At 41.8% G+C, this 24,205-nt stretch overlaps 2 protein-coding genes across 2 annotated transcripts; both read left to right on the forward strand.

The window, feature by feature from the left end:
- The first annotated feature begins 10,106 nt into the window (after positions 1-10,106).
- LOC148534508 (hemoglobin subunit alpha-1-like) lies at positions 10,107-10,953 on the forward strand. The gene is made up of 3 exons (XM_088466902.1): positions 10,107-10,216; positions 10,390-10,594; positions 10,715-10,953. Exons 1-3 carry the CDS (start codon positions 10,122-10,124, stop codon positions 10,841-10,843), a joined length of 429 nt encoding a protein of 142 aa, XP_088323028.1. The 5' UTR covers positions 10,107-10,121; the 3' UTR covers positions 10,844-10,953.
- An 11,978-nt stretch (positions 10,954-22,931) lies between these two features.
- Positions 22,932-23,939, forward strand: LOC148534509 (hemoglobin subunit beta-2-like). The gene is made up of 3 exons (XM_088466903.1): positions 22,932-23,057; positions 23,258-23,480; positions 23,649-23,939. Exons 1-3 carry the CDS (start codon positions 22,966-22,968, stop codon positions 23,775-23,777), a joined length of 444 nt encoding a protein of 147 aa, XP_088323029.1. The 5' UTR covers positions 22,932-22,965; the 3' UTR covers positions 23,778-23,939.
- The last annotated feature ends 266 nt before the right edge of the window (positions 23,940-24,205 follow it).

The raw sequence follows: 24,205 nt of genomic DNA on the forward strand, positions 1-24,205 counted from the left end.
ATTCCAGTAAAGGGGGGAGTAACAGTCGTCCAATTTTTTAGGATCACTTGTCTTGCAACTGACAGTAAGCAGTGGAAAGATGGCTTTTCCCCTTGACTCCAGCACCCATCCATCACAGTAATAACACAGGAGAATGAGTGGGTCTCTCTGGAGGTGTAAATCATATGTGGAGTTGATGAACAAGAGGATTATAAATATAGTCTAAAATCTACAGATCTTACCACATTCCTACATATTAGGGAAAACACTCTGCCTTAGAAGGTCTGCGTTTCATAGGTCTCCACAACTCTCCCACCACTACTATGCTTCCTCTGATTTGGGCAAATATAAGCTCTGTGAAGGGCCTTGAGATGCACTTCCTGCAGCATAGCAGAATGATGGATCATCATGGCTCCCTCATAATATTTAAGTAATTCTCCTGAGGAGCTTTTGGTAAATTGGATTGCAACAGCCCTGAGTCTTATTTTCCATATCACATTGTAACAGATCAGCAAAAACATGGTGGCAAAACACCTGCTGCTCCTCGTATTGATTACTTTTTGTTCTATGTAAATACATTCTTTTTCCTCATTCTCTTGGTCTGTGAAGTACAGTATGATGGAGATATTTTATCAAGCTTTATATTGATGAAGAGTGGGATATATGGGGACAGGCAAATGTAAATTTATTTAGAGGACATTTGTAGAATGGACAGACGATTATTGTCACGTCTTCATCTACAAGCGGGTGACTTTATTTTGACATCTTTACTTACCATGATGTAAATATACATTATCTGAAAGTATAGACTGTGCCATTAACAATCATTGTTCCAGTGCATTTGTCAGAAATAATTTGAAATAGTTTCTGCAGCTGCCAAATGACCAAAGTACAGCTTTCTTCTGCTTTAAGCTGGGTACACACTGGAGCGATGCTGTTTCGTAACGACAAACACCTACATCGCTCAGTGTGTGCAGGCAATTACAAGCTCCTGCGGTCACTGGCAACGGTCGCTAGGTTTGATGTGCTGCACATCAATTCTAGCGATATTGCTACCGACATGTAGTAAGTTAATGAAGGATGGAATAGTGAACGTTCCATCATTCATTAGCTTGTTCCAGTGTGTACAGGCAATCCCCAGTCCAATGTCGGAACAAATGCCCATCACTCAACTGTGTACCCAGCTTTAGTTCAGTTCCAGAGGAAATGTGTCTGCAGGGAGAGGCAGAGCAGCTTGGTTTAACAGGCTCTGATATGATCCTAAATATCACTGACAACTATCCAACCATCATAATACAAATATATTTAACACCCACTCTGCCACTTTTACCAACAAAGTGTCAACGCCTGCCCTTTTTCCACATCTGTGTACGGTGTCATCCACAAGCGCTGCAGGACCAAGGTTGTTTCTTCACTCTTCCCGTGATATTGTGGTGTACAGCGTGGAAGCGAGGCAACAATTAGCCCAGTTATCATGTTATCCAAAACACAGAGAAAGGAAATGCTGTTTGCAAAATTATGTACTTCTCTAGAAGCCTGGTATGTTCCTGAGGCCATAAAGCACTTTTGTTCATAAATACTTGTGGTAAAAATCTATATATGTGCCATGTACTGTTATTGTTCAAACAACATGTACAGTTTGTACAGTACATTCTTTCATACTGTATGTGCACTTGTTTCCTATAACAGTAGATGGCACTATTACGTAACTTCCACGCAAAGAATTCTGCACAATATTTCTGAACTCTTATTTTTCTGATTTGTATATAGAAATAATTTTGTTATATCAGCTATATATTGATGTAGACATTTTAGATTATATAACACCCAGTTGATGAAGGATAAATAATGGACTCTTGCAATTGCAGAAGAATACAGAAGTATAAATGTTCTCTGTTTCTTTAGACCATGACCCTACTATATACTAAATTATACTAAATTGTAACACTCCCAAACATCTAATACCCTCACCTTTCTTGGATAGATTGGGTAACCCCAATATACAACCTAGTTTGGACACTTTATTGAGTTGGAGAGAGAAAGGGGGGCTATTGGCAGTCAAAGAAATGTTTTAGCCTGGGAGGCACATTATTATATTTCCAAGAACTGAAAGATAAGTATGGGTTATCTCATAAACAGCATGCATCTGCAATTTAGGCACTTTATAACACCTTGTCCTACAGCAATGGCTGACCCTCAGGCCCCAGACACCCTGATGTCTTTGCTGTCCTTGCTACACACGGGGCCTGATTCAGACCCACTCGTGAGCGGCTGTCCGCTCGCCAGTGGGTCAATGTTATGGACTGAGCATGCGCACGACAGAGGGAGCTCCGTCGTGCGCATGCGCCAGACGCGACGAGCGAAGGAAAGTCCTTCGCTCGTTGTGTCCGATCAAAGGGGGCGTGCTGTCAATGTTGATTGACAGCACGCCCCCTTTGATGGGCGTGCCGGGGGCGTGCCTCCCTGACGGGGGCGTTCCCATGGGAACGCCTCCCGTCAGAAGCCGGCCCACTGACATCACTAGTGATGTCAGTGGGAGTGATTTTGGCTCTGATAGAGCCAAAATCACTCCGGAGCTTGCGGTTGAAAACCTCAACCGCAGGCTCCGGCTCGCAAATTCGATGGTCGCGATGGTCTCGACCATCGCGACCATCACAATGCACGCTCGTATAGCCTGTGGGTGGTGACCCACAGCTATACGAGCGTCCAGGAGGACGCTCCATGAAAATGGAGCCCGGCCCTCATTCAGAGCGTGCGCTCTGCTCAGAGCGTACGGCTCTGAATGAGGGCCACTGTTCCTTATAAAACTCATTTCTTCTACTCTAATTTGATTCACCCTAATGTACCCAAATTGTTGCAACAAGATATATCCAAATGACAAGAGCATATTTCCTACCCTATCACCTTGTAGAGCCTCCTCTGCTACTATGATTACAACTTTAAACACTTACACAGGTCTAATCTTCAAGAAGTACATTACAGGATGATCAATAGAGATTATATCTCCCAGAACCAAGGATAGCGAATGGTCATAGATAAAACTGATTAATGTTTGGAATGTAAACACTCTGCTGCATCCTTCATTCATAATGTCAGGGAGTATGGTAAATAGGTACACTTTGGGATAAATGTATGGTATTATTAAATACATTGTTTTCTTTGCTCTTAGAGAAAAATTTACCGTTCAACAAATGCATGCCGCCTCTCATGCCAACTGATTACTTCCTCCCACTCCCGCCTCCAAGATTTTGCCTGTGCTGCTCCCCACCTCTGGAACTCTCTCCCTCTCCCCATCAGACTCTTCACCTCACTACAATCCTTCAAACGGGCTCTCAAGACCCACTACTTCATTGAAGCCTTCCAGCTGTCATCCTAACTCGCTGCTACATGCTCCTTCCTCCCCGTCTACCCCATCTGTATCATGCCTGTCTGTCTGCCTTTCCCCTTTAGAATGTAAGCTCTTGAGAGCAGGGCCCACTACCCTCTTGTGCTTCTCCTTACTTTATTTTCATCTATTTCTTACTCACCACTAGGGCACCTAACACTTGGTTGCTTATGCTCTGTTGCTTATTTGGGTGTTATGGCCACCAATGTGTCAATGTATTTTATCCATGTCCTTGTCCTGCATTGTATTGTATTGTATTGTACTGTAAGTCACTTTTTTTGTTATGTACTTTGTAAGGCGCTGCGGAATACTTGTGGCGCCATATAAATAAACAATAATAATAATAATAATAATAATAATAAAAGATCAGTCACCTCTTGTGTGCTAATTTCATAACTGGACTGTTCAGTCACCTCAATACTTATTCCATGGTAAAGCAGAAGCAACTTCAAATTCTATATACATATTTTTTTAAAAACATGTTTTTATTATTAAAGCACCACAGTACAAGAGTAGAGATGTGCGCCAACCCTCATGTTTTGGTTTTGGTTTTGGATCTGGATATCCCCTGGTTTTGGATTTGAATCTGGTTTTGGATTTTTTTCCTTGGGGTTTTGTTTTTCGGTTTTGGTTTTGGATCTGGATTGGTTTTGCCAAAACCTCACCACCGTGTTTTGTTTTTCGGTTTTGGTTTTGGATCTGGATTTTTTCTTAAAATATAAAAACAGCTAAAATCACATAAAATGGGCCTGTTTTTGTTCTTACAGTATTACTAACCTCAATAACATTTATTTCCAGTCATTTCCAATCAAATTTGACCACCTCACAATATTATTTTTTTCATCTAGTTAAGGCCAAAAGGTTGCATCCAGCTAGCTGTCTGACTAAGCTAAGCGACACAGTGGGCGGCACTAACATGTGACAGTTCACCTTCCAAGTTCCAACACGGATACAGTGTGTTATACAGTGTGGGTTGGATACACCAAGAGTGCACTTACTGTCCTCAATGCGAGAGTGCCAGTGGTGTCCTCAACGCGGAAGTGCCGTCAGTGTTGGCAGTGTGGCAGTGTTGGCAGAGTGGGGGCCCTGGCAGTGTCCTGAGAGCATAGTGCCGACAGTGTCGGCAGAGCGGGGGTGCCAGCGGTATCCTCAGTGCAGGAGTCCTGACAGTGTTGGCTGTGCAGGGATGCCCTGCGTGTGGGAGTAGCAGCAGTGTAGGGTCGCTGATGGAGTCCTCAATATGTGGGGCAGTAGTGCGGGGGTGCTGGCAGTGTCCTTAGTGTGCCCGTGGTGTTGGCAGAGCAGGGGTGTCAGCGGTGTCCTCAGTGCATGTGTGCTGACAGTGTTGGCAGTGCACAGGTGCCAGTGGTGTCCTCAGTGTGGGAGTGCCAGCAGTGTGAGGTCGCTGACGGTGTCCATAGTGCGGGGGTGCTTGCAGTGTCCTTAGTGCAGGGTGCTGATGGTGTCGGCAAAGCAGGTGTGCCAGCGTTGTCCTCAGTGCATGTGTGCTGACAGTGTCGGTAGTGCAGGGGTGCCAGTGGTGTCCTCAGTGTGGGAGTGCTGGCAGTGTGGGGTCGCTGATGGTGTTCTCAGTACATGGAGCAGTAGTGCTGGCAGTGTCCTTAGTGCAGGGCACCGGTGGTGTTGGCAAAGCAGGGGTGCCAGCAGTGTCCTCAGTGCAAGTGTGCTGACAGTGTCGGCAGTGCAGCAGTGCCAGTGGTATCCTCAGTGTAGGAGTGCTGACAGTGTCGGCAGTGCAGCAGTGCCAGCAGTGTCCTCAGTGCAGGGTGCCGGCGGTGTCGGCAGCGCGGGGGTGCCAGGGATGTCCTCAGTGTAGGGGTCCTGATGGTGTCTACAATGCATGGCTGCTGGTGGTGTCCAGTAGTGTCGGCAGCTTGGTTGTCGGCAGCGGGGGATGCTGTCAGTGGGGGTCGGCAGCAGGGGGTGCCGGTGGTGTCGGCAGTGGGGGGGTGCCAGCAATGTCAGGCAGTGGGGGATGGGTGGCATCTTTCGCTTCCGGTGCCCATTTTCAATGCTAATTGGCTGAGAGCCATGACAGATGGCTCTCTCAGCCCATCAGCGTTAAGCCCACTCAAAACAAAACCTCGCATTCTGACAGCGGATCGCGAGGTTTTGCCCCGGGAGAAGGATACGGGGCAGACAGGGAGATCCTAGCTTGGCTCGGATCGCCCCAGATCCCCGAAATTCAGATGGGTTTGTTTCTCTGAGAACTGAACCCGCTCATCCCTAGTTAAGAGTTTAATTTCATAGACAAATTGGAAAATGATAATAGAAGAGAAGTTGTGAACAAAAGCATATAGAATAACATCGTAATCCAGTCAAGATCTATGTTTTTATTGGAGAGCCTCATTACCAGACACTGAAAAAGGGGTAATCCATTTTTACAATACATGGGGACTAGACACAGAGCATTTGGACCCTGATACACAATCTCATATTCTTAAATTATTTAAATCCATGGATTGGTACCTTTATCACCAGTTTAATGCTCCATAACCGTAATCTACTGCTGCTGGCGCCATTCAGTAATTCTTACTCTGACTGCTTATTATTATTATCTTACTGCCAGCCATGTTCCTATATTATTGCTATTCATTGGAAAATATTGTCTTATCTAATTAGATTTTGATTGTATTTATGGTTCCGAAACTTTTATCCCAGGCAGGAGTGCAGCCATGTAATATGAACATTATTTTCTCTCCGATCTACATTATATAGTTTGTATATTCTCCCTGTGCTATATATACCTTCTAGTCTGTTCATTTCTCCAGCTTTACTGTACGTTTCCATATACTCATGAGCTGTTTATATCCATGAGTTTTTTATTTGCATATATTTTATTTACATAAATTTTTGTCTCAGTATTTCCAGTAAAAACATGTTACTAAAAAAAAGCTGCACAATAATGAATCTGACAAGATGGTGTCACATGATGATAGAAAATATTTACCCCAGATGAGCAGGAAGGAATATGATAACGACCCACACTGTATAAAGGGCCTGATTCACTACGCACGCAGATCTGCTGCAAAAATATGCTAATGTTTGCAATCACAAAGCCAGCATGGAGACGCCCACTACGGCTATCTCACATCCTTAAGACCTCACAGTAACATCAGCCCCTCACGCACAATTACAGCAGCTCTGACCTGTCTCAGAAATTACAACTCTCGTCGCGCACAGTGAGTACACAAGCTGCGTATGCTGTCGCAGTGGCTAATTTATACACGCCCAGTAACAGCGTTCAAATGGACAGGCACGCCTGCATTCTCTGACCACTCCCCGTCACCACCCCCAAACGCTGACGTCCCGTCACTCACTCTGCAATGACTTTCTTTCTGCGTGCGTGATTGCATAGTGATCGCAATGCCATGTCACGTACATGCACTGCGATGCATACACATGCCGCACCATCGACCGATCTGCGTACGCGGTTGCATGTGCGATCCATGCTGAATCAGGAGCAGAGTGTTAATATACATCCCTGATCCTGCTGAAGTTCAGTTTGATACATTTACCAGCAGCTAGAAAGTGGCAGCACTGTAATTAGTACTTTTACACAGAATGATAGAAAAGTTGGAAATAATATAGTGTGTATTGTTTACAAGTTTTCTTAAAACGATCAAAGATGATCCTGAATTAAATGTAAACTATTCTCTCTCTCCCAGTTGTAAACTAATCCAAAGAGACAGTGAAGAGATCCCCAAATATGGGGAAATTTCCCGATTTTGAGCCATCTGCACATGTATCAAAACACAGTGAGCACATGCGCATATCATGTGCCCTAAGACGCAAGTAGATGCGCACGTCTCATATCTTGTTCGAACAGAGACCAGAGTGAAATAGGTATTTCTAGGCGGCAAGTGATCGGCGAGTACCAAGACACACAGAGCGGCTATTTCTGGTGGGAGTGTCATGGGCATGTATGTACATCTCCGTGCAGTTCTGATTTGTGCATAAGGTAAGGGACACCTGTTTCTGATGGATCTCTTGCACCTAGCATGTGGCTGGTGCTAGTGCCAATTCTGGTAATGATGGTTGTGGCTGAGGCCGGGAGAACAGAAACAGGATAGACTTGTAATTGCAGAAGCACTGGCGGATGATTGTCACATTAGCACATGACAGTGAGTACAATGCGCAACTGTGGGGGAGAGTGGCCGTAGAAGCATGTGCCTCAGAATCCGGGCTACTGTATGAGCTTCCTTCCCCATCACCAGTAATTGCTGAGATATCTGCATCCCACAGAGGGGAATACTTCACATTGCAGACTTACAGTTGTAATGCTTAATATAGAGTAAATATGCAAAAACCATGCAGTCAGATTCTGCAGTACAATGACATTACTATATAAACATATTCACTCTGGTTATATTCACTTTATGTACAGTATGGAAAGCAATAAAATACAACACATATAAATATTGTTTCTTAAATTGTTCTTATTTCCAGTCATAAAACCTGCCAACCCTATTTTATTTAATAATCTGTCTCCCTTCCCCCCTTACAATCCCAATCATTTATTGTACAGTGTGCCATGACATGCATTGTACTGTAATCATTATATGTATCAGTTATAGACATTCTGTACAGACATATTCTATATTACCCATGTATTACCAGTGTATATGTACATTTAAATATTTACTAAGAAATGTTTACATAGTGCTAACATATTTAATTGTGCTTTAGTGCACTTTAATGTATATTGTTTCACTTAGTTATTAACCTTTGCATCTATCCGCAATGACATAAATGTGTAGAATGTATTTACAGGATTTACTCATAAGCAGCAAAAAAATATATAATTGTTTCATACAGTACTAGCAATGTGCACAGTTTTTCATTCAATTTAGACATTCTGGTTATTGTAGCTAATATTGTTGCAAAACTTATTATAGAATTTTCCATTTTCACTTTTGCTCCTTTTAGTTTTAGCTTATGCATACTTTTCACAGATAACTTTATTAGTCAGATGGCATTCTTTACTTCAAATTAAATACTTGATTGTTGCTTTAATTTAAGTGTCGCGTATGTTATATACTCCACATAGCTTACTAAGCTAAATATGTGACTGTCTTGAATGTTTTCTTCTATAGGATGTTATGTGAAATGAAAGGGTTCATCAATTCACATCACCTTATTATCTATTATAATAAAATCTAACGCTGCTCCTCACCTCTATGGGGGGAATTCAAGTGTGTTGCGCGCCAGCGGCCACTAAATGGCAATCGACAGAGCAGTTTAATTGTTGCTCCGTGAAGGCGCGTAAAGCCTCTGGCGTTGACATTTCTACTACCACCCCCCCCCCCCCCTAGCTGCTGAGCAGAAATTACCGAAAAGTGACCCATTTGAGCGCTCAAACAAGACTTTTTCGGGGGCACAACAATGTTCCATCATGTTGACAGGCTGCTAACTAGTATGCAAATATTTCAAAAAATGTGGAATATCATACTTAGGCCTGTATTCAATTAGAAGCAAAAAGCCAAGATCTCCGAGAAAAAGTATTGCCGATTGCGACTTTTTGCCTGTTGGAAAATTACCGCCGTATTCAATTCCATCCGCCTTTCGCGTACGAGGAAACTCAATGCAATGTAATAGGCGAAAAAGATTTGCCTCTGAATAGGTGGAGAAAAGAAGTCCAAAATTTTTGTTTGGGGGTGCAAAGGTGGGGAAACTACTCAGAACCCTTGGAACAGCCCCCAATGGACAACTGCATCAAAAAAGAAAAACAACCCCATAAGAACACTCCAAAAAAGTACTTTGAATTTGGGGGAAAAAAAGAGCAAAGTGGGAAGACAAGTTCGCAAACTAGCAAAATAAGGTTTTGGGGGTGCACTAAGGAGGGGTCAAGTGTTTTGGGGGATTGCAGGTGCATTTTTTGGGGTGGAATTTAAAAGTTCAATTTAGAGTCATTAAAAGATGCTAGCACCAATTTTCAGGTACCCCAAATTTACCAGGACTACTTACTTTCACCTAAAAATACTGCTTTATGCCATTCTTCACCACTTGTGCAAAGACGCTAGTTAGTGGCAATTGTGCAAACTTAAGTACCCCAACAGTTGTATTAGGGCTAATCGGGCACTACTACATTGATCCCCAATGTTTCTGCAGCTTATTGGGGGATTCAGGCTGATTTCCCCGATTATGACACCACTTTTCGCCTGTTCTGACTTCGCGTGTCTCCGTTTTCGCATCTTTTGGAATTGAATACGGCGAATAGCGTGTGCGCGCACGATAAGTTTCCGCGTCTGAAACATGCAATGTAGGTGAAAAGTCGGACAGGTGAAACTTTATCGCGGGTGCGAAACTAACTGAATACAGCCCTTATAGTATATATAACATATATTTGTAAAACGTTTTGAGCATTTACAAAGAGAGACACCTTAGACATAATGATTTATGGAGATTGATTATTATTATGAAGTCTCATTTGCAGGAAATTCTTAAAGACGGATAATATATATGGGTTTACAAGGGAAATTACATTGTATGTATTATCATATATATTTTTTAAGATGTACCATGGAATCTTAAAACTGGGCTGGGCTGCTTGTCTTGGAGAAGTTCCAAGATGGTTGGGTGTGAAAGCTATGGGTATGGGAGGAGCTGGTCTCTGGCTAGTCCAATAGGTGAGGAAGGAGGAGCCCTGTGTCATTTTCCCTGTACATGAACCCTATAAAAGGTGGCATTATTACAGCTCTATCATCAGTGTACTCATTGGACAACACAACTTACCATGGCTCTCAATGCTGACAACAAGGCACACATCCAGGCCATCTGGCCATGTGCAGCTGCTCATGCTGAAAAGTATGGCGGAGAGGCTCTGTACAGGTAAATCACTTTGCTGTTCATGAGTTTAAAGTCACTGTGTGGGATGGGGTGCATAGTTATATTTCTATATAGTCACAGATAATGGTAGCAATCAGTATATACAGTACATAACCTCTATCATGAAAGTGTCATGTGATTCATCCCTTCACATTTTGTTTTGTCCTCTTTCCTAGGATGTTCCTTAGTAATCCCCAGACCAAAGTTTACTTCCCCGATTTTGCCTTCCACAAGGATTGTCCTCAGATTCTAAAACATGGGAAGAAGGTAATGGATGCTCTGACAGATGCTGTCAATCACTTGGACAATATTGAGGGAGCCCTGGATAAACTGAGTGACCTCCATGCCTTTAAACTGAGAGTGGACCCTGGCAACTTTCCGGTAAGTGTTAATCAGTGACTGCTATTGTAGAACTTGTTGTGTGTAGTTATCTATGTAATGTAGGAGAAATATGGTCATATTTGTGCGGCAGCTAATTCCTACTGTCTCTTTCTCATCCAGCTCCTGGCTCATCACATCCTGGTGGTATTTGCCGTCCATTTCCCCAAAAAGTTTGACTGCGCCACACACCAGGCTCTGGACAAGTTCTTGGCTAGGGTGGGATGCGCTCTGACATCCAAATACCGTTAAGGAGATCAGTAATGGCAAATGATTCAGTAACACCATAAATCCACCTATGGCATACTAACTAATTAAGACAGTCTACTGATGACATTTGAAATAAAACTAATTCAACTTCAGTCATTTGTTTCTGGTTTTATTAATATACTTTTGTAGATAATGTTTCAAAATATAAATGAAGTGTAATCAATCATTAAAATGTTTCCAATCAACAGAAGAGAAATAATGGGCAAAATATATCTGACACTCACACCCCACTAATTGCTTAAGGTCGCTGTAAAAGTTTGAACTATTATACTCAATTTTATTAATCTCCAGTTTCTAATGTGCAGTTGTTCATACTGTACACAAGGCACACAGAAAATAATCATACAAAAAAGGTAAAAACAACCATACTTGCTTAATAAATTGACGTTAAAGGAAATGGAAGCTTGAGTAATCTCAATAAATGCACATTATATTATAACAGTAAATATGGAGACACACATGAATATTTCATAAAGGAACATTGCATATTGCATTAGCTATTTGCATTACAACTTTTGACTCCATTCAGAAAGTTTGTGATTAATGATGCAATTTAGTAAATTGATATGCACATTATGAACTCACTTAATGACAGTAAAGCCTTAAGGGGATGAATGTTAAAAAATTATGTACTGTGCTCTGTGTTTCTATAGGCAGCAACCTCAAAGAGCAGCTAGGGAGTGATATGGACATACTGTGTAACTTCTTTAGTCTGTGTGATTATCATTTATTACACCTGTGGTCAATCAGAATTACCTGCCTGTTTAAACCCACCACTTCCCTTAACCTCTGCCTGAGCAACAAGTTATGGCCAGTACACACTAGACTAGACGATATGTCGTCCGTTCCGGCCGGATCAGACGTCATGTCGGCAACATCTTCTAGTGGGTATACTCAATGTCAGCATGCATGCAGGTCCAATGGTCGACATCGTTGCCAATGCCAGGTCCTGTCACACAACAGGTCGGCTGGATATACATCTTTAAATGTATACCCAGCTTTCCCCTATGAGAGCTGTAGTGTGGTCTGGTTCAGTTGTTGCACAATGATCTTGATGTTATGTCCTGAGTTTACTTGCTGTCCACTTGCCTTGATCATAGCCTGTTCCTTACCTTTCACTTGACTTTGAATTTATGTTTCATCTGGTTCTTATTTTTCTTCCAATTTCTCTTACTAAAACTCATTTAGGGACCATGACCTGTTTGTCCACCTGCAATGGAGTCCACGTTTCCCTGTGGTTTAAACAGTGGAAAAGCCATTAGATATCACCCCTCAAAGTAGACATTTATAACAGATACATTAAAGGATCCACTTCCTCATTCAGGCCCTACAGATAGCTAAAGTTGAGTCTCTCATCCAAAATGCTTGGGACCAGAAGTATTTTGGATATCAGATTTTCCCTTATTTTGGTACATATTGAGATATCTTGGGAGACAAGTCTAAACACAGAATTAATTTATGTTTCGTATACACCTTGTACACACAGCCCGAAGGCAATTTTATACAATATTTTTAATGCTTTTGTGCATCAAAGTTTGTGTACATATACAGAATTGATTTACAGTATATTTCATTTACACCTTATACACACAGCCTGAAGATAATTTTAAACAATATTTTAAATAATTTTGTGCATCAAACAAAGTTTGTGTACATTCAACGATCACAATGCAAAGGTGTCACTTTCTCAGTTGCTCTCAATAAATTCTGTATTTCAAAAATTTTTGGAATTTTGGATATGGGAGACTCAACCTGTAATAATATATTAGTTTATCATCATTTATTATGATCATAATACCGACCTCATACATACTGTAGACTTAAAAAATAAAAATAAATATATTAACAAATACTGTTTCACCCACTTTAGGGTCACACATTAAAAAATCACAATATTTTTGGTCTTTATTTCAGTGGTTTCTATTGAACTACGGAGCGGGATGCAGCAAAGGGAGAAATGCGGTCAAACCTCGAAAATGCAGGTTTGACCGCATTTCTCATATGCACCAAGCCCCGGAATGCGATGCACTCCGATGCTTTGTTGCGGTGAGTAACGCCATCTCCTGATTGACATTACCATATAGAAGCTTAGGGGCTTCTATTGGGAGAGTGTTGTGAGAGGGGTCCAATCGGATCCCTCCCAGCAGCCTCCACTGTGCTTGCGTACTGCTGCGCATGCAGAAGTCCCTCCATCGCAAAGGGCCAATCTTACCGAGAGAGCGGTCCTTTGTGGTGTTCGTCATGCATACCGGTTTTGCTAACGCCGGCATGCATGTGAAGAGTGTTGGGTTGCATAGCATCCTGAATACGATGCGTCATGCATTCCACCACAGTTTTAATACTTTGTACCATGTGACATGATCAACTCACAGCTTTCCATATTTGCAGTTGATTAAATCAAGAGTATTCTCTGAGCAATATACATAAAATGTTTTTGTTACTTTGGATAGTTGGAGAGAGAGTTTGTTATTTAGACAAAATTGCTAATTTATATCAATCATAAATGGAGGAATTATATTTGTACAAGCCTCATTTTGTTCCTGTAATTATTACTTCAGTTTTTGCTTGTTTGTTTTTTTCAAATACGAGTTACAAATATATGATTTTCCAATATGGTATAGAACGTCCAAAATGATTATTCCAGCATTTTCCAATTCATTTTCTTTTGTAATAGATTACCATCATTACTAGATGTAGTGACCATTTTAAGGTGAGTCCACAAACTATTCCTTTTTTTGTTGTAGGTGATGATTTAATAGTAAATCAATTTTATTTATTTAAAACCTATATTGTATACTGTTTTACTATTTGTTTACTAACATTTTCATTTATAACCACCCAAATTTTTTATCTCTAGGTTCACATGATTTATGCGTTACAAAGATATTTTTGAGGCAGGCAGGTTGACCCATAATTTTGCCATGAACTTGTAATGTACAGTGTTTGCAAAAGTATTCAACTCCCTAAAAAGTCAACAAGTATGTCTGTATTACATATGATGCTTACACAGATTGTTCCAGACGGTACTTTTAAAGAACATGAAAATTAAAGTTATAGACATTTCTCCATCCTCAGCACTCTCTAAGCGTGTAATATTTGTATTATTTGTATGAGTACTTTATCATAACTACAGTAGGAATAATGACAATGTGACGATTTTCTAAGGACATATCAGAAGTACATTGGACTCATGTTTCTTAAATTGACCCATTCATTTGTAAAAAAAATTAGTAAAACAGGGACCTGATTGAGATGTGGACGCTAATGCTTTAGCAGCTGCGATTTAGTACGCAGCTGCCGTGCGGATATATGCTAATGCTACAGTCACCTGGAAATGTATTGAGATGCCTACCGGCGACTTCGCAGATCCAAGCACCTGTGTACAAATATGCAGATCCTCGGAATCGACCATCTGTGTATCCCTATGGTCGAGCAGAATGGCCGAGGGAACTGAGACACTGGCACCATATTTTCTGGGTACGGGATCGCAAATGTAGGCAGATACACGCCCTGAAAACGACACACCCGACTTTTTATCCCCACTCCCTGTTACCTCCAACAAAACGGTCCCTGTCTGTAAATCACTTGCGAATAAATCTTCACTACAACTGTAGTCGCATTTGAACACAATACACCGTGTGTACACATTGTGGCTTACACACATGCGCAGTCCATCGATAATAATCGCTCAATTGCGTGAACATCGAAATAGCGTCCACTTTTGAATCAGGCCCCAAATCATTGCATATCACATATTATATAAAGCAAAATATTTTAGTTATCTGCACTCATATTATATAGTATGAATAAATAAATGTAACATTTTTCTGGAGTAAGTCGTCTGGAGATTAAGCTTTCACCAAGCAATCCCATAAAATATATACCTCTGTACAAAGATCCCTCAGAGCAATGTCCAATCAGGCTGGCGATTTTGCAATTTCTTAAAAAATATGGCACTGGTACAAAATATTACAAAGAGGTCACTGGAAAATTGGGTCCAGCGCCATACAGTAACATGAATATATGGAGCCTGTAGAGATGATAGCATGGACCATTGACATAACTATAATGGGTTCAGGATGTACACAAGCCCCTGGGTCCAGGGGGCCCACATCACACACCCTGCACACATACAATTACTATACTTACCTCTCCGGTTCTGCTGACTGAAATCACCGGAAAATGGCATGGCTGCCATCTCTCCTGTGATTTGTGCCTGCACACCAGATGTCTCCAGGAACATATTGCCGGCGCCATGTTCCTGGAGACCTACACATGTGCAGTAGACTGTGGCACAAAGCCAGAGACTACTGCACTGCCGGAGAGTAGAGGGGCCGTACGGAGGTTGCACATGGGCCCTTCCTTTCTTAAAACTTCCCTGGCAAGGACTCTGCTACTGTGCCAGAACCAATACTATCTTCTGCACATGTAACAACTCATATGTCTGAAAGGAGAAGGCCCACACAAAAAACTTGCACACAGGCCCCCTTATTTGTTAAAATGCTCCTGGACTAATGCAGAGTTCAATGCAAGTCAATTATAATTGCTCCTGCGCTGCTTGCACGGAAGTAAGGAGTTGATCCTGAGTAGGACAGAATGCAGATGTTCACCCAAATCAGTGATTTTATAGTTACTGCGCATGCATGTACATCTCTAAGAAGTCAGACAGTTCATGCATCCCACAGTGTGGATACACAGAGTTGCTGGACCAATTGATTCTGGAATGTATTGGGCATTCCCAGGCGTTGACTGGGAGGTAGCTATGTAGATATTCCTGTTATGGCCGTGTTATGGGAGTGTCATAGGAGTGACACAGGAATGGTGTTGGACTCAGACATTTTAATCTTATACTTTGGAGCCCATGCTCTGACGGAGATTCTGCACTTGGCATTGGAATGGTACAAGTCCCGACGGTGCTTCCAATGGTTCAACTGCTGCTGCTCTAGTGGGCACCCCAGCCCTTACAAATTCAGATGTACAGATTTAGATGTGTGGATGTACACCAGAGTAAGGGCTGATAGTAGCATTAGCATAACGTTGCAGACACAAATATGGCAATAATGCTAATGCAGTTGCAGCACCGTGCTACTCAGAATCAGCCTCTCTCTATTTTTGACAGAATGCAGAGTTGTACACATCTTTGTAAGTAGACTGACAAAATCCATATGATTGATGTTATACCTAATATCATCAGTGAGCACTTGCACCAGCCCTAACCCTGGGCCTGATTCAGCAGTTGCTAAAATGTGCTGATGACTGCCAAAGCTCAGCCGACATAAGGACGCCCACTGCTGCCTTCTCATATACGTGCAATGTCGCACTCCAGCATAAACATCAGTACCATCGACGCACATCAAGCACTCACACAGCATGTACAGTACGCCAGCCGCAAACACTGCAGATCTACTCACCTGCAGAGAGCTGTCATGGGGCGAGATGCATCAATTGGAAAAATTTAGTCAAACCCTGAAAATGTGGGTTTGACTGCATATCTCATATGTACTATGTGCGATGCACTCCGGGACTTAGTTATGATGGGTACCCCATCTTCCTGATGCGCATGCACAGAAGGACGCCAGAGGGGCTTCTGGGTCATAGACCCGGAAGTCTCTCCACCGCAAAGGGCTGCACTTACCGACAGAGCGGTCCTTTGCGGTGATCGGCATGCATACCGGCATTACCAACACTGGTATGCATGCGATGACTGGGCGTATGTGCAGAAATTATATATACATCGCGAGTGCAATGCATTATGCCTCCCGCCCACTCTGCAAAAGCAATCGCTATGGCTAATTTATGCTCACCCATGAAGCGGACAGAGATGCCTGCATTTACTTAACCACTCCCCGTTACCTCCCCCAAACGCTGACCACGACACTCACCTTGCAAATGGATCCTCTGTGCAAACGTAATCACTATGGGGCGGTACACCTGTCAAACCGTAACGCAGGTGTCCTAAGGCGAGCTCAGGGAGGACAGAAACCTCCCGTGGTGCAGAAGGGCTAGGACTCCCTTCTCCTCCTGCCATGTTTCCGACTTATACGCATGCGCAATGCCAAATAATCGTTCAAACTGCGTAAACATCGGCTTGTGTTTGTTTTGAATCATGCCCCCTGTCTGACAACAGGGTTAGGGCCATACACTTATGGTCATCTTTGCATAGATACAATGCCATCAACACAATCCAGTTATGCCCAGGGTCAAAGCTGGGCAGTGAAGTGCATGGCCAAGGCTTACTTACAGGTATGAGAATGTAAAATTCCTTTTGTATACAGTAATATCTGGAGTACTCTCAAATCCTGATGTGATAGTCAATATGATGTATGATTAATAACTGCAGATACCACCTGGCATTGCTTAGCTACAATGACATCGATTTGCACTTGAAGAAAGTATATTATTTGTACAATATACCATTCTATATAATTCAGTATATACTGTATATATATTATATTATTTCTGATGAAAGAACAAGAAATATATGTTCTGAAACATTGATATCCACAACAGGGAGTTGTTGTCTTCTTTAAAAGTTGTCTGAGCGCTGCATCTCTACATTGATACATACCTATTGTGGTACCTGGCTGGGTAGACACGAGGCGGGCACCAGATGCAGGGGCACCATTTGCAGCAAAGGAGTGCAGGCCATTGAAATTATATATACTTTGCAATATTTGCACAACATACTGGACTGTAACCAGACATTTTTTTTATAACAATGACTGCTTCAATCCCTTTTTTAAATTATATCCACAATATGTATCTCATACTACATGAATTCCTATGAGTAGACAGACTGCCAATGTGAAGGTATTTCTACCAGTTATATAATGTATTATTTTTTTAGTTATCAATTTTTTTTTTTGGACACTTTCTTTCACCTTTTTGTATAAAGATATTTTGCTAAACAAATTCTAATCTTTAAGAATGTTTATAACATATCAGTTCCCAGCTTTGTCCCCTAATATCAGCAGAACACCCTCTTACTCATGCCCCTCATGATATGGTGAATTTCTTGGCATTAGAAAATGTTCATCATGACATGCAATCAGTCCTTGGAAGACTACAGACATAGGCATGTCCCGAAATTATTTATCAGCTGTGCACATTAAAATGTTATCAATATTTCCAAAAAGGGTGCTTTTGATATCTTGTTTTTCAGCTTTTTGGGTGTGTGGTAACCTCTAACGCCCTTTCATGGTCAGATGGCTGGGAGCCAATGTAATGCACGATCACACAAACATGTCCTCATCGTTTTATATCTTCTTTTCTTTTTAAAAATATTTTAGTAGACAATTGTTTTTTCAATAAATAACAAGATACAGTATACTTAGAAATATCAACTGCAAAAGCATAAAGACATTAATATGTATTTATTCAGTATTTTGAATAGTTGCCATCCTCCAACGCTACTACAGGAACAAAACTTGCTATATGGTTCATGAAATAACATTCTATTGTTTTGTTAGGCAGTTTATACTTTGCAGAGGACATTCAGCTGTAATGTGCATTTGCACCAGTGACACCAAACAAAGCAAAAAGAGTGAGCTAGTATACATACAGTATACGGTAATCTGTTTTGTTTGTTTTTTTGTTTTTTTACTTTTAACAAATCAGGGTCTGATTCAGAGATGGACGCAATGCCTGTGCTTACACAGTTGAGCGATTATCGGAGGTCTGTGCTGGCATCTGAGTTGCACTGCGCATACGCCAAGTTACAATAATGTTGGCGCTCGCAGCAACTTTTCTCCTTGCAGTGTGATTGACAATCAGGGAGTGTTTGGGGGAGTGGTGGCAAAAGTGCAGGCCTGTTGCTACCATTTCCAGTGTGTGTGTCTGCCTGCAAATGTGATCATGTATGCAGAAATCATGGCTCCGGCGACTCAGGCCCTGATTCAGAGCCGGACGCTCTGACCAGAGCGCTCGCTCTGAATCAGGGCCGTCCTATTTAAATTTTGAGCGGCCTTTTGGATGCTCGCATAGCTGTGGGTTACCACCCACAGCTTATGCGAGCGTCCATGATGATGGTAGCGATGGTTAAGACCATCGCGACCATCGGGCTTGCAACGAGACCCTGCGGTAGGGTCTCGTTGCCGCAAACCCTGGAGTGATTTTGGCTCTATCAGAGCCAAAATCACTCCCACTGACATCACTAGTGATGTCAGTGGGGCCGGACCCAGATGGTAGGCGTTCCCATGGGAACGCCTCCGTCTGGCAACCACGCCCCCGGCACGCCCACCAAAGGGGGCGTGCTGTCAGTCACCATCGACAGCACGCTCCCTTTAGTGCGAGACCCATAACGACGGCTTGGCCTTGGCTCCGTCGTGCGCATGCGCATTTGGGTACCATCGACCCACTTGCGAGCGTCCTGCGCTCGCGAGCGGGTCTGAATGAGACCCTCAGTTCCCTCAGCCATTCTGTGCGACATTAGGGTTACTCAGCAGGCCGATTATTGAATGATCTGTGACTGATGCCTCATCATTGTACACAGCCGCTCGGGCTTGTGAAGCCGCCGGTGTGCGTCTCAATACAAATCTAGGTGTCTGTGACAGTTGCATATTTTTGCACATCCACTATGTACGCATAGAAAGCTGGGGTGGCATTAGTGTACATCTCTGAATCAGGCCCTCCGATACTTTTTCGCCTGGAAAAGGAGGCGAAAAGTCCAGCAGGCGAAAAGTGTGGACTTTTCGCCTCAAATTGAATACGGGCCATTGTATACATATTTTACATTTATCTTAGTGATCTATAGATAAAATATACACCATTTGGAGATAAATTACAGGTTTTGTTACCATGGCAGAATCCCAACAACAGAGTAACAGATAATGAAATGTTTCATGGAGTGCTTTAAATTATGTACTAATGCAGAGATTCCAAAACTCCATCATTACAGTCCAGGTTTTAAGGATATCCATGCTTGAATCCAGATGGTTAAATCACATTGACAGAGGTACTAATTAAGTCACCTGTGCTCAGGAATGGAAACTTGGACTGTAATGGCGGAGTTTGGGGACCTCTGGACTATTATAATTGATAAAGTAACTTATACTTAGATGTGTTACAAATCAATAAACATATGCTGTAGATATGTATATATTTTATACTTAATTGATATGTCCACTTAAATGTAAATTACTATTTCAAATCCCCCACCTCCACCTCTTTAGGAGTATTGTAAGGACACTACATTTCTGGAGAACAGACACCTGTGCTGCATTAGATAATCTCCCAGCATCCATAATAGGGTGAAGGGTGATCCAAGCAGTGATGTGTTAGTTCCTTTATTAGAACTTGTGACACAGCGCTGTACTAATATGACAGTCCTTGTGCATGTTGGGAGAGAATCTGTAAAGTTACCTCTTGAAGCTATATCGCATGCACAGGGATAACAAAGACTATGGAAATATGGCGCCGGCAATATAGTTCCAAAAAAAACAGAAATTGACTCCAGAGTTATATCCCTTTTACACCAGAGCTAAAACCCGGGTTATTGTTCCAACCTCTGGGTCAGACCCAGAATTTAGGAATAAGGGCCTGATTCAGAGCCAGACGCTCGCTCTGAATAAGGGCGTTTTCTTTTTTTTGGGAGCGGCCTCCTGTCCATTCGCATAGCTGTGGGTGACCACCCACAGCTGTAGCGAGCGGCCAGGTTGATGGTTTCGTTGGTCAAGACCATCGCGACCATCGGGCTTGCAATGGGACCCTTGTGGTAGGGTCTCATGGCCGCAAGCCCCAGAGAGCTTCTCGCTCTAATAGACCAGTGATGTCAGTGGGGCCGCCCACAAACGGCAGGCGTTCGCTTGGGAATGCCCCCGTTTGTGAAGCCACCCCTCGGCCACGCCTACCAAACGGGGCGAGCTGTCAATCACTTTGGTGTAAGACCCGGAGCGACGAAGCACCCGTCGCTAGCCGGGTCTCACGCATGCGCTTGACGGAGCCGGCTCCGCCGTGCGCATGCCCGGTGGGCAAACATCAACCCGGTTGCGAGCACTCAGCGCTTGCGACCGGGTCTGAATCAGGCCCTAAAAGTGGTATAAGATAGTCATTATAGATTGTCATGGGTGCAGGGCCCCATTATAGATTGTCATGGGTGCAGGGCCCCATTATAGATTGTCATGGGTGCAGGGCCCCATTAGATCCATCATTATGTTTTCACCCACCTTTTGTGCACTAAAAATGCATTTATAGATGTTAAATTAAGATATCTTTCAAGTTGTTGGAGGTACAGATTGTTCCGTGTGTATGCACCTTTAATCTTATAGCTGCATACACACACGATTTTAGTAAACGATTTAGTGAAAAGATTTTAGTAAACGATTTTTGTTTATTTTTTCAAGGAAAAAATGAACGAAAATCATTTACTAAAATCGTTCATTTACTAAATGTAATGAACGATTTTTTTGAACTACAAACGATTTTTGCATATTCCCTTACTGAAAATCGTTGAGTTGGTCAGTCTGACTGAACTGCAAACGTGAACGCGCATGAACGATAATCTTTCATCGTTTTAACTCAGAAAGTGAACGATTTTTTCAACGATTGAACGATAAACGATATCGTTAACGATAATCGTTCAAAAAATCGTTGTGTGTGTATGCACTGTAAAGGTGCATACACACGGTCAGATTTGTCAGATGAACGACTGAACGATTTGCAAATGATTGAACGATTTTTGACTGCATTAAAATGAATGGAAATCGTCCAAAACTGACTGCAAACACATCAGATGTCAGATATCGTTATCTGACAAACAGGGACGCGCATCGTTCATCGTTCAGACTTGTCAGATATGTCAGATTTTCCTTCAGATATGAACGATTGAATTATTTTTTAAATCATTATCGTTCAGATCTGAAGAAAAATCTGACCGTGTGTATGCACCATTAGGGTTATCGTTGTCTGTACAAGTAGCCTATGTGGTTGTGATTGCCACCCCAGGCTTCTTGCATTGTTTTGTGAAAGCTGCTGCTGTGGAGATAGCCCACGAGAAGTGTAACTCTGTGGGCCAATATTCATTTACATATTCACTTTCTCTGACTATAATTTATTGCTGAAGGCACTGGAGGCCCATCCATCCTTTACCTGATCCCTTTGGGGCTACTTTGTACTAACCCCACCCTCATGTCAGTCATTAGTAACTTATTGCTGTACTTTAAGATGGATAATGTACTGTATAATAAAAAATATTTTCTAATTAAATAAAATCTAAAACACTATTTACACCATTTGCAATACACATGAGTTTATGCAGTCATGTGTTTATTATAATCACATAGTCACAATATCAGTCAGTATATGTCACAAGAGCACAGGAGTAATGGACAAAATGTATTACATATAAGAAATGTAAATATATGCAATGGATATTTTACTTTATTTGCAAATTAAATAAATCAGCAGTAATTTATTTCAGTTCTTGAGCATATATATATATATACATATATTTTTTTTACTTCTTTATTTATGGAAGCAAAAGCACCATATATAAATTAACAATACATAAATATAGCAATCCAGCATAGATAAGAGAATCAATGCTTACAATGTCCAACAGAAAACATCAGCACACAAGCAATCAGGTAGCCCAAAATTTATATAAACATAAGTATAAATATAAAGATATTTTAAAGACACCAATAAGAATACAATAAATTAATACATCATGAGCATACATATATTTAGGTTCTATTTATTGCGACATTGTGTGACATTTGTGTTGGTTTATGTGTCATTATGTCACAAAAATTTGTGAAGCACTGCATAACATACAAAGCACGGTAATATTAATGCCACATAGGAATAGATTAGAAAAATACAAACATATTTCTTGTTTCCTAATTTAACCAATATGTTTAAAGTTTCAAGCTACATAGTTTTTAAATAAATATAAAATACATGTTTAAATAATAGAGATTTGGATAACTGCTCTATGGGTGGGTCACAGAATTGGAGGAGGAGGGTGTGGAGATAAATGTTTCACTACAGCCAATCAAGAACATAGAAGGAAGGGCCATCTAAACCCTATTTAAACTGAAAAGTATGAATAACAATACACCAGTTTTTTCCTCAGAGGCTGACAACATAATACCACAGCATCCACCATGGTTCACTGGGAAGATCAAGAGATTAAGGTCATTAATAATATCTGGACTCGAGTAGATCATAAAGCTGCTGGAGGAGAAGCTCTTGCTAGGTAAGTAACAGCAAGAAGAATATAAAGTAATGTAGTGCAACAGATCTGTATGTATTGTGTGTAATGCTTAGTTTCTAAATAAACCTTTTCTGTTGTTCATATAGAGATAGGGATAATTTCACACAACATTTTCTGTTGTATTTATGATACAGTAATGTACTGTATCATACATATTACATATATATTGTTTATCTCAACAGGCTGCTTTCTGTCTACCCCTGGACCCAAAGACACTTTCCCAGCTTTGGTAACCTGAGCTCCCCTGAGGCCATCTCCCAGAATGCCAAAGTGATAGCTCACGGGGAAAAGGTTGTGCGGTCTATCGGAGAGGCCATACATCACATGGACAACATCAAGGCGCACTATACCAAGCTGAGCGTTCACCACTCTGAGAAGCTGCATGTGGATCCAGCCAACTTCAAGGTAATTGAATAGATGAAAATTTAGATAATTGATATATTAAACCCATTTAGCAGAGTGATTAATGATATGCTTGATGTTTGCATGTTATAATTTCAGTTCACCTTAAAACAATATTTCACAGCAGATTCCGGAGATTTGATAAACATAATATATTTGTATCTCTTCCAGCGTTTTGGAGGTGTCCTGGTCATTGTCTTGGCTCGTACCTTCCATGAAGCATTTACCCCAGAAGTCCAGGCTGCCTTTGAGAAGCTATTCTGTGTGATTGCTGATGCTCTGGGCCAGGGCTACCACTGATCATCCTTACACCAGCATTAAAGGAGTCTCATGCTACAAGTCTACATCTTCACAGCATAAACCTGCAAGAATATGAATGATCTTCATGTGTTTTCATAATGTAAAAAATGAATAAAGCTCCTAATAAAGTAACATAGTATTCACCTAAAGTATATGTTTGCATGATCTGTGTAATAAATTAAAACACAGCTATTATATGGTGACATAGTAGCACTGTGGGGATGTAGTTAATAACCCAGCAGACGAGATGCCAGCGGTCGATATACCGATGCTGGCACACCGCTGCGGACCCAAAATGCAGACGCCACTATCGCTGCACAAATCAGGATACCGGCATCGGAACCCCGACAGCCGGCATCCCGATTGTAAGAGACCGGAGGCAGGTAAGTATGAGCCGCAATGGGAGGGGGGACGTAGGGTTAGGGGGG

The sequence above is a fragment of the Taudactylus pleione genome, unplaced genomic scaffold (genome assembly GCF_031769625.1).
Source record: "Taudactylus pleione unplaced genomic scaffold, aTauple2 ptg000066l, whole genome shotgun sequence".
NCBI lineage: Eukaryota > Metazoa > Chordata > Amphibia > Anura > Myobatrachidae > Taudactylus > Taudactylus pleione.